Source organism: Saccopteryx leptura, chromosome 3, assembly GCF_036850995.1.
Source record: "Saccopteryx leptura isolate mSacLep1 chromosome 3, mSacLep1_pri_phased_curated, whole genome shotgun sequence".
NCBI classification, from domain to species: Eukaryota; Metazoa; Chordata; class Mammalia; order Chiroptera; family Emballonuridae; genus Saccopteryx; species Saccopteryx leptura.
The window spans coordinates 56,637,541-56,653,871 of NC_089505.1; the positions used below are offsets into that span (position 1 = coordinate 56,637,541).

At 41.0% G+C, this 16,331-nt stretch overlaps 1 protein-coding gene across 4 annotated transcripts in view; it reads left to right on the forward strand.

Moving 5' to 3' along the window:
* The window catches only part of ATG5 (autophagy related 5), a 157,765-nt gene that overhangs the window by 88,616 nt on the left and 52,818 nt on the right, over positions 1-16,331 (forward strand). For 3 of the 4 annotated variants that reach the window (XM_066373560.1, XM_066373562.1, XM_066373561.1), the window contains exon 6: positions 1,070-1,164. In XM_066373560.1, the coding sequence (XP_066229657.1) occupies positions 1,070-1,164 (95 nt within the window). The remainder of the gene's footprint in view (positions 1-1,069; positions 1,165-16,331) is intronic. The other variant, XM_066373563.1, reaches the window with a different exon arrangement.

A 16,331-nucleotide genomic window follows, 5' to 3' on the forward strand; every position in this document is an offset into this window, starting at 1 on the left:
GCTTGAGCAAGGGGTCTCGCTCTGCTGTAGCCTCCCGTCAAGGCTCATATGAGAAAGCAATCAATGAACAACTAAGGTGCCACTATGAAGAATTGATATTTCTCATCTCTCTGCCTTTCTGTCTATGTGTGTGTCTCTCTCTCTGTCTCTCCGTTACACACAAAAAAGCAACCAATGAGTGCACAACTAAATGGAACAACTAAGTGGAACAGCAAGTTAATGCTTCTCTCTCTCTCTCTCTCTTTCTCTCTCTCTCCCCCTCTCCCTCCCTCTCTCTTCTCTCTTCTCCCTCTCTCCCCCTCCCCCTTTCCTTCTCACTCTCTCTTTCCCTTCCTCTCTCTCCCTCTCTCCCTCTCTCTATCCCTCTCTCTATCCCTCTCTATCCCCCTCTCTATCCCTCTTTCTATCCCTCTCTCTATCCCTCTCTCTATCCCCCTCTCTATCCCCCTCTCTACCCCTCTCTCTATCCCTCTCTATCCCCCTCTCTATCCCTCTCTTTCCCTTCCTTTCTCCCTACCCTTTCCTTCTCTCCCCCTTCCTCTCTCTTTCTTAAATCAACGGGGAAAAAAATGAACCAGAAAATTTTAAAGAGGTATTGTTTAATCAGTCAGTTCACATTTCTTTCAAAGCACTTACTATAATTTTATCTTTTTTGCTGTTTAATGTTTACTGTGTTTAGTATTTTGATTGTTTCTGTAAGCAAGTTTTAGTTAAAATTTTGGTCGCTTGAAGCTGTTCCCTGTACAAAGGAAACGACATTCTTCCCTGTATATTTTTTGCCTTGATAACACATGTAGTCATAATCTGTTCAGGGTTTCTCTTATGAGAAAAAATGTCTATGCTAATTATCTAGGAAGAGGAAGCAACAATGCAGAAAATTTTATATCTTGCATTATATTTAGTTACAGAAACATAAGCTTAAGAAAACATGATATATAAATGGTGCACTTTCAAAGACTTCTGAGAGTTAGATTAGGAACTTTCATCTCTTCGTGTGAGGTATTAAATTTTTATCTCTTCATATGAGGTATTATAATGTTTATTTTTAATAAATAATTTATCATTACAGACAGATTTGACCAGTTTTGGGCCATCAATCGAAAACTCATGGAATATCCTGCAGAAGAAAATGGATTTCGTTACATCCCTTTTAGAATATATCAGGTAGGAAGTTACATTTTTAACAATTACAACTTATAAAAGACTCAGACATCTTAACTTCTTGAAACACTCTATCCAGAACTCTTTAAGGTTGCATAGTAAGTAATTAAATAATATTTCTTAGGGCTTTCCAGACTTCTTTTGGTGGTGATCAGTGAGAGACTGCACTGAAATACTTGACTCATATACAGTTAATCGTCATTGTTCACAGGTTCTGTGTTTGCAGATTTGCCTGCTTGCTAAAATCCATTTGTAACCCCACAGTTACTACTCAACAGTGCTACCCTGGGCGTGTGCAGGGAGACGGATAATTTGATTTGCCGGTGCACACATTTTCAGTATTGCTGTGCCTTCTTGTTGTGCGCTCATGCTGTGAATAAGTGACTTTTCCCAGTTGATTTAGAGACCCATTTTTCACATTTTGTGCTTTTTGTTGGTGATTTTGATATTAAAAATAGTTCCCAACCATAGTGCTGAAGTGCTATCTTTATACAGAAAAACATAAAACAGGGTTCTATATTGATTAGTTGAAGAACAGAGGTTTGAGTAACCCAACCCTACATGTCCCTTAGGAGCAATGGTTCAGTATCACTAACTCAGTGTTTTTGGTGACTTTATAAATAACTACTGCAAATAAGAATCAAGTGTACAGTGGTACCTTGACACATGAGCACTTTAAATCATAAGCAGTTTGAGAGATGAGCAGTCACTTTGCAGGATTTTTTGATTTAAGTCACGATTGGATATTTGAATCATGAGTGTTGGGCAGATGAGTTTGTAAAATTTGTGTTTTTTGAGTGTGCTCCCTTTTTTTTTTTTTGTACTTTTCTGAAGTTGGAAATGGGGAGGCAGTCAGACAGACTCCCGCATGCGCCCAACCGGGATTCACCCGGCATGCCCACCAGGGGGCGATGCTCTGCCCATCTGGGGCATTGCTGTGTTGCAACTAGAGCCATTCTAGCGCCTGAGGCAGAGGCCACAGAGTCATTCTCAGTGCCCGGGCCAACTTTGCTCCAATGGAGCCTTGGCTGCGGGAGGGGAAGAGAGAGACAGAGAGGAAGGAGACGGGGAGGGGTGGAGAAGCAGATGGGCACTTCTCCTGTGTGCCCTGGCTGGGAATCGAACCCAGGACTCCCGCACGCCAGACCAACACTACCACTGAGCCAACCGGCCAGGGCCTGAGTGTGCTCACTTTTATTGTTAAAAATGACGCTGGACAGCCACGTGTGTGTGCTTCCCCTCAGAGAAGGGCAGTTGATTGCAAATTTCGGACTTCATTCCTACTTGGGAAGGGCCATTGTTATGCTAATGTTGGCTGAAGGAGAGGTTTAGTCACCAGCAAAGTTTTAAAAAGGAGAGAAGAAGAAGGAGGAAGAGAAGAAGCCATGATGGCAGAGTGAGAGCAGAGAGGATGCAGAGTGCTGAAGGAGGAGCCAAGATGGCAGGGAAAGGGAGAGAAGCCACGGTGGGAGGGTACTGAAGGAGAGGCCAGTTTGTGCAGAGAGGAGAAGGGAGAAGGTGTGCAGATGGGGAATCAGAGGTGACTGAGACTGGTGGGGCCTTTGATTCTAGGAAAAGCCGGAGAAGATTCTCCTGGTTGTGGAACCGGAGAATGTGTAAGTGGCTTTGGGAGCCCTGTATTTGCTCATTGGCCAGTACGAGTCTTGAATAAAGAATGGTCCACCATTTTTTGGCTCCACTGTTTCTTTACCGTCTGCCCAACTCTAATGGGAACCTGCACATGTATGGCCACGACTACTGGCCATACATCTGGCTTAGTTTGCAGCAGGATTCGGATCAGATTGGTATGAAGCCGCCATCACCCTTGAGGGGTGGGGTAGAGGACTGGTTGTTGTAATGGTTCCCCATGGCTGTCCTTTGGGGGACTGTGGGCTGGCTGTTTTTTATAGCCCTGTGAGATGAAACTGAGAGGGCTATAGAAGAGGCTGCCTGAGGCTTGCAAACTGAGCAGCGGAAGGAGTTGGAATGGCCATGGGAGAAAGATACAGATCCTGGAACTGGAGCAAGCGCTGGAGAAGGTGGCCCACTGGGTTTGTGAGTTGCATCTGGAAATGGAGCAGTCTCTGAAGAAGGAATTACAGGTTCGTGAGTTGCAGTTTGCCCTGGAAGTTGTGGAGAGCCGGCAGCCACAGGAGCTGTGCCAGCAGAGTGGCTCTGAGTCAGTGAGAGCAGATGTTTCCAACTCTTCTGAGGATAAGGAGACGGGTTGAAGTTGCCATCCACAGACTCCAGAAGGTAAAACCCAGCAGCAAAGACTACCTACTATGCCCCTGATAGGTTTGCTACAATTATGGGACATAGGGGTGGATGGCAACATGCTCTCTGGAGCAGAGGTGGAAATGTTGGCTGCCTTTGCCATGTGCTCCCGCTTGGGGCAGCATCTTAAGAGCTGCCAGGACGGCAGGGATGAGGGGGAGGCCTGAGGCCCCATGTGCGTGGACTGACTCTTGGACTGCAACCAGAGGGGCACCAGCTCCCTTGTTGGATGGACATGTGGCTTTTGGACAATAGGAGAGACCCTGATGGAGGGGGGAGCAGGTCTGGTTGAAATTGTATGACTTATGCTGTTGCTGTAATTTGTTTGTGTGATGTGCCTAATTCTTTGTACAGGAATGCCTGTGGCGTGAGTTGCAAAGTGGGTGAGAGCAAAAGGGGTGGAATGTTAGGCAAATGAGTTTGTAAAATTTGTGTTTTTTGAGATTGCTCACTTTTATTGTTAAAAATGGTGCTGGGCAGCTATCTGTGAAATTGCTAATTACCTTTCTGCTTGGGAAGGGCCATTGTTATGCTAATGTTTCCTCCCCCTCCTCCAGCATCTTCTCCTGACCTTGAAGGTAAATACACTTCATAAACCAGTTTATTTCTTTACATTTTATCTCATTGTGTATGTGTGTGTGTGTGTATTTGTTATTTATAAAGTGCATTTTTTTATTTAAAAGTATATAAAACAAAAAATTTGTGTGGTTTTTGGGGACCAGAACAGATTAATTGCATTTCCATTAATTTAAATGGGGAAATTCTATTTGACATGAGCAAATTGAGTCATAAGCTCTGTCATGAAACGAATTAAACTCCTGTGTCAAGGTTCCACTGTATTTGTTTTCAAAGGTGAGTCTTCTTTGCTGTGCAACAAAGTAGATGGTAGGTGCTCCTTATAGCGCTTTCATGGGGAAAAGAAACTCCGTGTTTCTATAGTGTTCTATAAAACTCCTGTGTGTTTCACATATGGCAAATAGTAAATGATACTCCAGAGAGCAAGTTATCTATTATGAAAATGCAGTTAAGAATAGGAATTAGAAAGTATCAAAGATATAGACTCTAATCTAACAGAACTTCCATTTAAGCTGAAAGAGGTAGGTGTCATAACTTCTCTTTGTAGACATTTTCAATATTTCACAGTCTTTATTCATAGTTGATACTTTGATAGTTATTTTTAAATTTTTATGAACCATCATGTAATTGTGTTTTCAAAGAGGAAACAAATTGTCTAATTGAACACAGGTAAATAAAAATCCCAACATACTCAGAGTGAAAAGAATTCCTGACTTAAATAAGGTTACTTTTCATTAATTTCATTAACATAATTACAGATAGACTATTTTTAGATCATAGATTCATAATGTGTACAATAGGAATAAAATGAGAAGAATGCCCAATGGAATAAGACCAGATTATTCACTTAGCCACACTCCTCTGCTTTCTTTTTCTAACTGGAAAGTAAAATTTCAACTCTCGAAGTCTTTGTTAAGCACAGTTATTACACAGGGGGTTTGGAAATACCTTAGTTTGTTTATTTATACTTTATCTTGACTCATGAAGAATCTGAGGGAATTTACAAGAGTGTATAAGCACAGAGTAGAAAAAAATTAAAATTTAAAATCAAAACTACTGAAAATATAAAATGGAAACTCGGCATGAAGTTACAGAAGCTATGAATAAGTGAGACCCTCAAATTTATTAAAATTGACCTGCAAATTGGACCTTGAGCTTTTTTGTAACCAGAGAAAGGGGTAGGGGAGGAATGTGATGAAGTGTAATTCTTTTCCTGATAAGATGAAAACCTACTAGGTTTTCAGGGAAAGCTAAACTTTTCTTGGGCATTTTATAGGAAAGAAATTTCATTTAGAAGGGGCTATTAGGCAATATCCTTATACCTTGCCTACAGTAAAAAAAAAAAAAATCGTAATAGTTTCCATAAAGCTGCTTCCTGAAGTATCACTCAATGATAACTAAAAACAATGTCTCATCCCTTGTATCATCTACAGCAGTGATTTTCAACCTTTTTTTTTCGTGGCACAAACACACACTAATTACTAAGGTCAGTGCCCCTGACTAAATACAACCATTTTCATCTCATGGCACAAATAAATTAGTTACTAAGGAAGAAGAGGTCAGGGCCCCTTTTTCTTTAGTAATTAGTTTATGAGTGCGTGAGAAACAAAGGTTGAAAATCACTTATCTACAGTATAATAAAAGAATTGGAGAAGTAATGGGAAAGCTAAAACAAAAAAGATTTTTAGATTATTTTATGGAAGAATATGTCTATCAAATAAGAAGAAAAATAATTGATAGAGCATGACAGTTGAGGATCGGAATTAACCAGTAAAGGTTAACCCAGCAGAGAGGTTGGCAGAGAACTGTTAGGGAGAAGGGGGGAAATTATTGCTGCTCACATGGGGAAGTCTGTCTTCTCTGTGTAGCAAGGGAAGAGCTGACTGCTGAGAAGAGGGGTCTAACGGTTTGGGCAACTGTTCTGTTCCACAGGGGCCAAATAGAAGAGGTCCTACATTTGCATATAAGATATTCGAAAAAGAAAGATTGCAGGAAGCCTAGTTTTTTTGGCCTTGAGAAAAACAATATCTTACATTAGATGAATCTGTGCTCAAAACCTAGATATTCCTTAAAAGGAACTTTAAGAGTAATTTTACAGAACTGGATTCAGTAGTGATGCAGTTTAGTCACTCCACAGGGAAAAGCCAAAATAAAGTCAGATTTGATGGACTGAGTATATTTCTAGTGGGTGGTAAGATTCTTTATGTAGTCTGTAATTCTCTTAGGGACTTCAGCATCACTGACATAAATACTGGTGATTGATATATGGATTAGAAATAATAAGAGATTATCGAAGAATTTAAGAGTAGTTCTTACATTTTCAGAGTGGATTTCAAATTTTTTGAAGCAGCAGCAGCAGTCCACGTTGGTTCTGAGCTTAGAAGGGAAGGGGTGGGTGGATGTGGACCAATAGGGTTGAGAAAGGCTCACATAATTTTAAAGCTGATAAAGACTTTATAGTTCGAATACTTCAGAACTGGAAAAGCTAGCAAAGTTTCCGTGATTTTAAATGGCATGGTGATTTTTTAACAAGGGTAGCTGAAGAACACAAAACATGTAACATAAACTAAAATGTTGGAAGAAGAGTAGGAACAAGTGGAAAAGAGCTGTTGGGAGGGTTACATAAAAAACAGCACAGGATCAACATCACAGTTTTGCCATACTCACTGTGTAGAAAATTACTGTGACCTTTTTTTGCTTCAGTTTTAGTGTGAAGTTTGTGACCACACATAAACTTCACTGAGCTCAGAAAGTTGTAAACTATTTGAGACAAAAAGGATAAAGCAGTTGGCCTTGGGAAGAAGTTGTTTCCTAGGAAGAGCACGGCGGTGGCTGGGAGGCTGCGAAGGCCCTGGGGAGGCCCCGCCCTGACGCCCGTTTCCACAGGGCCACTGAGCCTCGCTGCCTCTGTCCTCCACACCACGGGCAGACTGAGTTAACTTACATTCTCGTCACACTTCTTTAAAAAAGCCTTATAACTAGTTTATATAATTGTATCAGTGATGCTTTTATTTTTTAAAACATTTCAACACCTGGCTTCTGAGCAAATTGATTGTCTTACAAAAACAAACTGTCCCTTTCGTTATGGCACTACTTGACTCAAATCCTTACTGGGCACTGTCTGAGGAGAGCGTCCGAGTGGTGTGGAAAGCGGTGTTGAAGGGAGTGTAAAACCATCCAGACTGCAGACATCTCTCCAGCTCGCTGCTCGGCCCCAGGTCCTGGTTGGGAGATGCACCCACCAGCCGCGGGGTCGGCCCTGCCATCGGCTGTCCCATTGCTAACGAGGCCAGCACTTCACTGCAGTTTAAGTATATTGTAAATAAAGACAATCTGAAAAAGAAAAAAAAAATCCTTATTGGTGCTGTGTACTTTTAATCACTTCTAAAAATAAGATTTATACTTTTCAGTTGATCCATCTTTTTATGAAAGCAGAGTAATTGTTTTGTTTATGCTGTGTGTTCAAGGTATGAAAAGTGCCTAAAGTGCCTAGCATGTAGTAGGCATTTGTTAATTCATTAAATTATTCATCAATAATTAATAGTTAATTTGGGGGTATTCTGTTGTACCATGACCTCCTCCACAGTAGTACGCCGTAATGTATTCCCAGAGTTTAGCAAAGTATCTTATTTGTGGACTGGTTGAATAAAATATACTATAGACTCTAAGACACCCTTAAAAGAAGAGTTCCAAAACTATTTTGAAATAAATACCTCCCTCCACTTATTTGAGTGGTTAGGTTCTAGCTTCTATATTTTAACTATATTGTAAATACTTAAAGCCCCTATAAGAAAAGTGTGTTGGCCCTGGCCGGTTGGCTCAGCGGTAGAGCGTCGGCCTAGCGTGCGGAGGACCCGGGTTCGATTCCCGGCCAGGGCACACAGGAGAAGCGCCCATTTGCTTCTCCACCCCTCCGCCGCACTTTCCTCTCTGTCTCTCTCTTCCCCTCCTGCAGCCAAGGCTCCATTGGAGCAAAGATTGCCCGGGCGCTGGGGATGGCTCCTCGGCCTCTGCCCCAGGCGCTAGAGTGGCTCTGGTCGCAATATGGCGACGCCCAGGATGGGCAGAGCATCGCCCCCTGGTGGGCAGAGCGCTGCCCCATGGTGGGCGTGCCGGGTGGATCCCGGTCGGGCGCATGCGGGAGTCTGTCTGACTGTCTCTCCCTGTTTCCAGCTTCAGAAAAAATGAAAAAAAAAAAAAAAGAAAAAAAAAAAAAAGTGTGTTATACTATCACTTAACATAGGGATTATTATTGTTAGAGTAATAGTGCAGATGTACAGAACAGAGGGCTTCCTTTTCACATGTATCCTTGTTTTTCTGGGGGAAATTGTCAGCTCTGTCCATACCCCTTACTGTGGTGTATGAACCCAGTAGGATTTAGAGAGAGAGAATGTGAGAGGAGGGGAAGAGAAAGAGAATGTGCATGAGAGAGAGAATGGTTTTTATGAAGTTCTATAATTAGATAGAAAGTGGGAAGCTAGAGAATTCTCAAAATTTGCTTGACAGAACGTGACTGCCAGGTGGGGCTTCAGTTAGGGCAGAGCCTGCTGCCTGACCTTTCTTGTGTCGAGATGGCATTTTTTCCTCAAATAGGAGGGGATAGCCTGAGGTTCTCAGTTGACCTGTATAACTAACTTGATTGTTGGCTTGACCCCCTTACCAGTTGGGTTCTTACATGAATTGGTTAAAATTTTAGAAGTGAGATGTGTAAGTGAATATAAAAATTTAGAGGCCTTAGTTTTTGCCTGTTGTTCATTTCCTAGCTTTTTCCATTACCTATTTTGTATTTCCAATTCTTCATTCTTTCCTTAACCAAAGCATGATGTAAAGGTGATAAAGATTTCTGTTGCAGACATTTTTACAGCTGATTTTTGTGTGTGGTTGGCATATTCCATCGATTTACATAGCTTTACTTATGCTACATTTTTATTAATCAGCACCTTTTTTAACAGACTAGATATAAATTGCTGTATTATTTGAGATCTTAAATTAGTGAGTAAATTTAAATAAAACCTGAAAATTCGGGTTTATTAAATACAATAAATGAGGAGCATACTTTTGCTAAAATACAATACTTTTTCTTTGCAGAATCCTAATAGAGCTCCTCTGAAGCAAGGGGTGAGAAGGAAGGGCGTTAAACATGCTTGAGTGAGACCCATTTTATTTTTTAAAGTCTTAAAACCGTCTTATGATGATAGGGATCATTATCTGATTTTGTATAGGAGGATACTAAAGCTGAGGGACTTGTAAGTTGCTTGCTAAGGAGCACACAAATGCAAAATGGAAGAACTAGAATTCAGACTGAGGTGAGACAAAGTATGATTTTACTTATAAAAATGAAGTTTGTGGAATTTTTAGGGTATAATTATCACATAAAGCAAAGTCTACCTTGCCCAAATAAAATGGGTAGAAACCTAGAAAATCTCTGACGTGGCGACATTATTTAAAGGCTGACTTTTGTACAGATTGTTAGAAAACTATTTCTTTTTCATTCATAATTCAATTATCATGGGCTCAAAAGGACTATAATCTAGTGACAGAGTTTTAGTGGTAAAAGTAAAATCCAAAAGTAGTCTAGAAACCCATTACAGACCAAAAGTGTCATTTCTGTCATTTACATAACAGTTTAGTTTGGTGTGTGAGTTTCAGGTCTGTGTTCCTGAAATCCAGGTGCTTCATATTAGCTAGTATTCTAGAGATGAGGTTAATGGCAGGAAGTGTTTCAGAAATGTAACTAAAATGTTATTTAGAATAGCACATGTAAATAGATGGTGATTAATGAGGATATCTGTTAAAAAGATTGTAGGATGACTGTTAGGTCCTCAAGCATTGGTATTTAATTTGCAGAGTGAATATTTAGCACATTATTTTTGTTTTCCAAGAAGCAATGAATTTATAAATATTAACCTGCTAGTATACTTTGTGTAAGAAAAGTTTGTCCTATCCATTTATTAATTCAACAAGTTAATCCACTCACAAATATTTTGCATACTATGCCCTATGTTGTGCACAAGGATATAAGTGGTGATTAATATCATATATCACCCTTCATAGAATTTATAATCTAGAGGTAGAAAAACTAATCAAGTAAGTACATAAACAAATGTAAAATTATAGCTGTGATTGGTGCTGTGAAAGAGAGGTCTGTAGTGCAATAAAAGCCTAATTCCTCTAAAGGGAATTTGATTTAGCTTGGGAGGACAGAGAGGGCTTCGTAGATGAAGTGTTATATCTCTTGAGATGTGACAGATGAGTGGAATTAAGGTAGTCAGAGAGTGATGAGAAGACCTTTGTAGGCAGAGGGCATATTAAAAGTATGAGGACAACATGTTGGTCTTGAACACAGAGTTGGGGGATGCGAATAAGGCTGCAGAGGTAAAGGTTGGACCATATTAAAGAGTTTTCTTTCCTTTATCCTATAATTATTTTTAATAACTTGAATATCTGTTAATATTTATGCAGTAAAGAATATTTAATCACCTACTTTGTTCTATATGTTATTATAGAGGTTATAAAAAATTCAGAGAATGCTTTTAGGAACAGTGTACCAATATTTTTAGTTTTAAACAAAAACATGAAACAGATAAATAGTGCTTCTTTTCTAATAAAGTTAAAGTGAGGGAGTAGAACTATATGGTGAATTATGGCATTGTTTGTTAGGATTCCTCCTCCTCCAGGATTGTGGCAGTTTGGGTGAGAAATTATAATTCTGCCTTTTCATTGTTTTCCATTTTAGTTAATATCTTGCCATAACATGTAGCAGAAAGGCCAGAGGACAAGGGGAAGGATTTAAACGGGAGCAATAAACTGAATATTGCCTCTGAGTTCGTTTTTGGCAATTTCAAAAAGAAACACTGGGTTCTTTGTTATACATTTTGAATTGTGCAGAGATATTTAATTTGTTTAACAAATTAGGATGTAAATATTCTCTGTTCCACAGCTGATCTTAGGTTACTTAACTTTTTGAGAGTTATTTATACTTTACATTAAAATTTAAAACATTTTTAATTGTAAAATAATATAAAATTTACTATCTCAGTCATTTGTATAAGTGTGTATACTTCAGTAATGTTATATACTTCTATATTGTCATGGATCCAATCTCTAAAACACTTTTTATATTGTAAACCAAAACTATACCCATTATTCAATAACTATGAATTGATTACTGTATTTACTTCATGTAGGTGGATATAAAGTTTTTCTGTGTGACTTGCTTATTTTATTTAACGTATTGTCAAGCTTCATCAATATTGTAGCATGTATGTGTATGTAACACATTTTATTTGTTCACCCATCAATGGACAGACAGTAGGATTACTTTCATCTTTTAGTTACTGTGAATAATACTAATATGAACATGGGTATATTAGCCAGGGTTGTCCAGAAAAACAAAACCAATAGGATGTGGAGAAAGATTTAAGGAATTGGTTCATATGATTGTGGAGGCTTGGTGAGCACAAAATCTGATGGGCTAGGCTGGCAAGCTGGAGGCTCAGTGAAGAGTTGCAGTTTGATTCCAAAGGCAGTCCACTGTCAGAATTTCTCTCTGCTCAAGGAAGGTTGGTCTTTGTTTTATTAAGGACTTAACTGATTGGATGAGGCTCACCCACATTGTGGAGGGTAATCTGCTTTACACAAAATTCACCAATTTTAATATTAATCTCGTTCAAGAAACACCTTTAGGCCCTGGTCGGTTGGCTCAGTGGTAGAGCATCGGCCTGGCGTGTGGAAGTCCTGGGTTCGATTCCCGGCCAGGGCACACAGGAGAGGCACCCATCTGCTTCTCCACCCCATCCCATCTCCTTCCTCTCTGTCTCTCTCTTCCCCTCCTGCAGCCAAGGCTCCATTGGAGCAAAAGATGGCCCGGGCGCTGGGGATGGCTCCTTGGCCTCTGCCCCAGGCGCTAGAGTGGCTCTGGTTGCGACAGAGCGACGCCCCGGATGGGCAGAGCATCGCCCCCTGGTGGGCGTGCCGGGTGGATCCCTGTCGGGCGCATGCGGGAGTCTGTCTGACTGCCTCCCCGTTTCCAGCTTCAGAAAAATACCAAAAAAAAAAAAAAAAAACCACCTTCACAGAAACATTCAGAATGTTTGACAAAATATCAAGGTACCATGGTCCAACCAAGTTTATATAAAATTAACCATTTCAATAACTTGATGAATATTTCTTTGAGACCTTACTTTCAATTCTTTTTTTTTTTTTTTTCCCCGTATTTTTCCGAAGTTGGAAATGGGGAGGCAGTCAGACAGACTCCCGCATGCGCCCGACCGGGATTCACCCGGCATGCCCACCAAGGGGCGATGCTCTGCCCATCTTGGGGCATCGCTCTGCTGCAATCAGAGCCATTCTAGCACCTGAGGCAGAGGCCACAGAGCCATCCTCAGCGCCCAGGCCAACTTTGCTCCAATGGAGCCTTGGCTGTGGGAGGGGAAGAGAGAGACAGAGAGGAAGGAGAGGGGGAGGGGTGGAGAAGCAGATGGGCGCTTCTGTGCGCCCTGGCTGGGAATCAAACCTGGGACTCCTGCACGCCAGGCCGACGCTCTACCACTGAGCCAACTGGCCAGGGCCCTACTTTCAATTCTTTAGAGTGGAATTCAGCATCATGTGGTAATTCTGTTAAGTTTTGGAGGACCTGCCATACTGTTCTCTATCGTGACTTCATCGTTTTACATTTCTACCAACAGTGTACCAAGGTTCCATTTTTTCCACATCTTCACCAACACTTATTTACTGCTTTTTTCTTCTTTCTATAGTAGCCATTCTAATGGATGGGAAGTAGTATATTGTTATGGTTTTGATTTGCATTTCCCTACTTATTAGTGATGCGGCGCTTTTTGGATATTTGTATATCTTTGGTGAAATATATGCAAAGACTTTTTATATGTTAAGTCTTTAATTCATCTAAAACATTAAAATCTTTTGCACATTTTAAAAACTGGGTTGGGCCAGACCAGTCGAAGGCACAGTGGATGGAGCATTTGACTGGGATGCAGAGGGCCCAGGTTCAAAAGCCCGAGGTCTCCAGCTTGAGCGTGGGATTATCTGGTGTGAGTATGGGCTTGCCAGCTTGAGCGCGGGGTCGCTAGCTTGAGTGTGGGATCATAGACATGACCCCATGGTAGCTGGCTGGAGCCCAAGGTCTCTGGCTTGAGCAAGGGGCCACTCGCTTCTGCTGGAGTCCCCCCACCCTCTGGTCAAGGCACATACGAGAAAGCAATCAATGAATAACTAATGTGCCTCAATGAAGAATTGATGTTTCTCATCTCTCTTCTTCCTGTCTGTTCCTCCCTCTGTCTCTTCTCTCTCTGTCTCTCACTTAAAAAAAGTCAGATTGGGGCCCTGGCCGGTTGGCTCAGCGGTAGAGCGTCGGCCTGGCGTGCGGGGGACCCGGGTTTGATTCCCGGCCAGGGCACATAGGAGAAGCGCCCATTTGCTTCTCCACCCCCACCCCCTCCTTCCTCCCTGTCTCTCTCTTCCCCTCCTGCAGCCAAGGCTCCATTGGAGCAAAGATGGACCGGGCGCTGGGGATGGCTCCTTGGCCTCTGCCCCAGGCGCTAGAGTGGCTCTGGTCGCCGCAGAGCGACGCCCCGGAGGGGCAGAGCATCGCCCCCTGGTGGGCAGAGCGTGGCCCCTGGTGGGCGTGCCGGGTGGATCCCAGTCGGGCGCATGCGGGAGTCTGTCTGACTGTCTCTCCCTGTTTCCAGCTTCAGAAAAATACAAAAGGAAAAAAAAAAAAAAGAAAGAAAAAAAAAAGTCAGATTGGGTTGTTTTATTGTTGGGGTGTAGGACCCAATTTCTTGCTTTAATATCTACATTATGGCCTGACCTGTGGTGGCACAGTGGATAAAGCGTCGACTTGGAAATGCTGAGGTCGCCGGTTCGAAACCCTGGGCTTGCCTGGTCAAGGCACATATAGGAGTTGATGCTTCCAGCTCCTCCCCCCTTCTCTCTCTCTGTCTCTCCTCTCTCTCTGTCTCTCTCTCTATCTCTCCCTCTCCTCTCTAAAATGAATAAATAAATAAAATTAAAAAAAAAAATTAATATCTACATTATATTCAGTCTGTGGGTAGACTATAATATATTTATTCCCTGTCGATAAATTAATTTTCAGTTTTTGTCACCACAGAGTACTGCAGTAAACAGCATTATATATATGATATATATTCTTTTAAGTGTGTGGAATAGCTACCCAAGAGTGAATTTTTTGAGTTAGAAGGTAGAGATTATATAAATTGAAAACAGGTTATTTTCCAAAAATGTATGAATTCAGATTTCTACCAAAGATACAGAAGTACGCCTCTCCCCTTATATTCCACCAGCACAAGGCATTATAACTCTGACATATAAAGAGACAATCTCACTTTTATATAATACTTCAGTTAGTATTTCTCTCACACATATTAGGCATCCATTTTTATTGACCATGTAGATTTGTTTTTGTGTAAATTGCCTCACGTTTTATATTTTATTTTGGGCTATTTATATTGTTTTATAAAATATTATTTTCATATAAACCATTTTTCTGTAAAACACTGTAAAAATCATCACAACTATAAGATCTGTCTTGATTTTTATAGTATTTTTATATAAAAAGTTAACTCTTTATATAGTCAATTATTTTTTTTCTTATTTGTGTATGGATTTCTTTGTTTGGAAGGCCTCTCCCCATAGAGCTGCAGGTATACAAATTTTCCTTAACTAGCTGTTCTTGTAAGATTGGGGGTTTTTTATATGTAAGTCGTTAATTTATCTGGAACTTATTTTTAAATACTGTGTGAGATAGAAGGGTGCAACTTTATTTTCTTGGAGGTGATAGCTGGCTGTAGTATGATCACTTATTATATAAACTAACGGTTGGCAAACTTTTCCTTTAAAGAGCCAGATAGTAAATATTTTCAGCTTTGCAGGCCAGATGGTCTTTGTCGCAACTATATAACTTTATCTTGAAAGCAGCCATAGACAGTTTGCAGATGATGGGCATGGCTGTGTTCCAATAAAACTTGATTTACAAAAACAGGCAAAGGGCACAATTTGGCTTTCAGGCCAGAGTATATTGACTCTTGGTATAAACTATACTTTTCCTATTGGATAAAAATGCCACCTCTGCTTTACATTAAAATAGCTTGACTACTGGGATCTATTTCTGGACTCTGTATGTGTTTATTCTTTTGCCAGCACTATTTTTATGTGATTTTAGTCTTCTGATATATGCTGGGGAAATTCACCCCCTCTTTTCCTCCTTTTCATGATATTCTTCATCATTAATTTTTTCTATTTGACTTTTAAATCATTTTACTTAATTCCCCACAAGGTCCTATTCAATTAAAAGTGGAAATATATTGCATTTCTATTTTAATTTTGGTAAAATTCACCTTCTTATGTTATTTAATCTTACCATATAAAAACATGACACATCTTTCTTATTATTCAGATTTTGTTTTATGTTCTATAGATTTTAAGGTTCTTAAATCAAATCTGCAGAAGTTTATAGCTCCGCACATGTAGGCCCTGCCTGTGTGCTCACCCCAGCAGCTGCTTTAGCTCAGGAAAGCTGTTCTGCTGGGTGGGAGATAGACTTCGGAGTAGAGGGGAGAGAGGAAGCATTAAGCTTCCATGCTCCCAGAATCTCCTCCATGTATAGTTGTTAGTACAATATCTTTTATATAAAGAATTATATATTAGTAATCCTTAAGGAAAGATGTCTGATTCTTAACTCACACCCTAGCTGTGGAGTAGCATGCTAAAATACATGGTCAGACATCTGTGCTTAAAAAAAAGAATTTGTGCCCTGGCCGGTTGGCTCAGCGGTAGAGCGTCGGCCTAGCGTGCGGAGGACCCGGGTTCGATTCCCGGCCAGGGCACACAGGAGAAGCGCCCATTTGCTTCTCCACCCCTCCGCCGCGCTTTCCTCTCTGTCTCTCTCTTCCCCTCCCGCAGCCAAGGCTCCATTGGAGCAAAGATGGCCCGGGCGCTGGGGATGGCTCCTTGGCCTCTGCCTCAGGCGCTAGAGTGGCTCTGGTCGCAATATGGCGACGCCCAGGATGGGCAGAGCATCGCCCCCTGGTGGGCAGAGCATCGCCCCTGGTGGGCGTGCCGGGTGGATCCCGGTCGGGCGCATGCGGGAGTCTGTCTGACTGTCTCTCCCCGTTTCCAGCTTCAGAAATGAAAAAAATAAATAAATAAATAAAAAAAAAAAAAAGAATTTGTATGTCATATGTAAAGAAAGACAAACTATAGCATGAATGTTCAGTTCTTAAGATAACTTCATTTCTGATCCAAGTGAAGGTTACAGTTATAAAAATGATAAATAACTT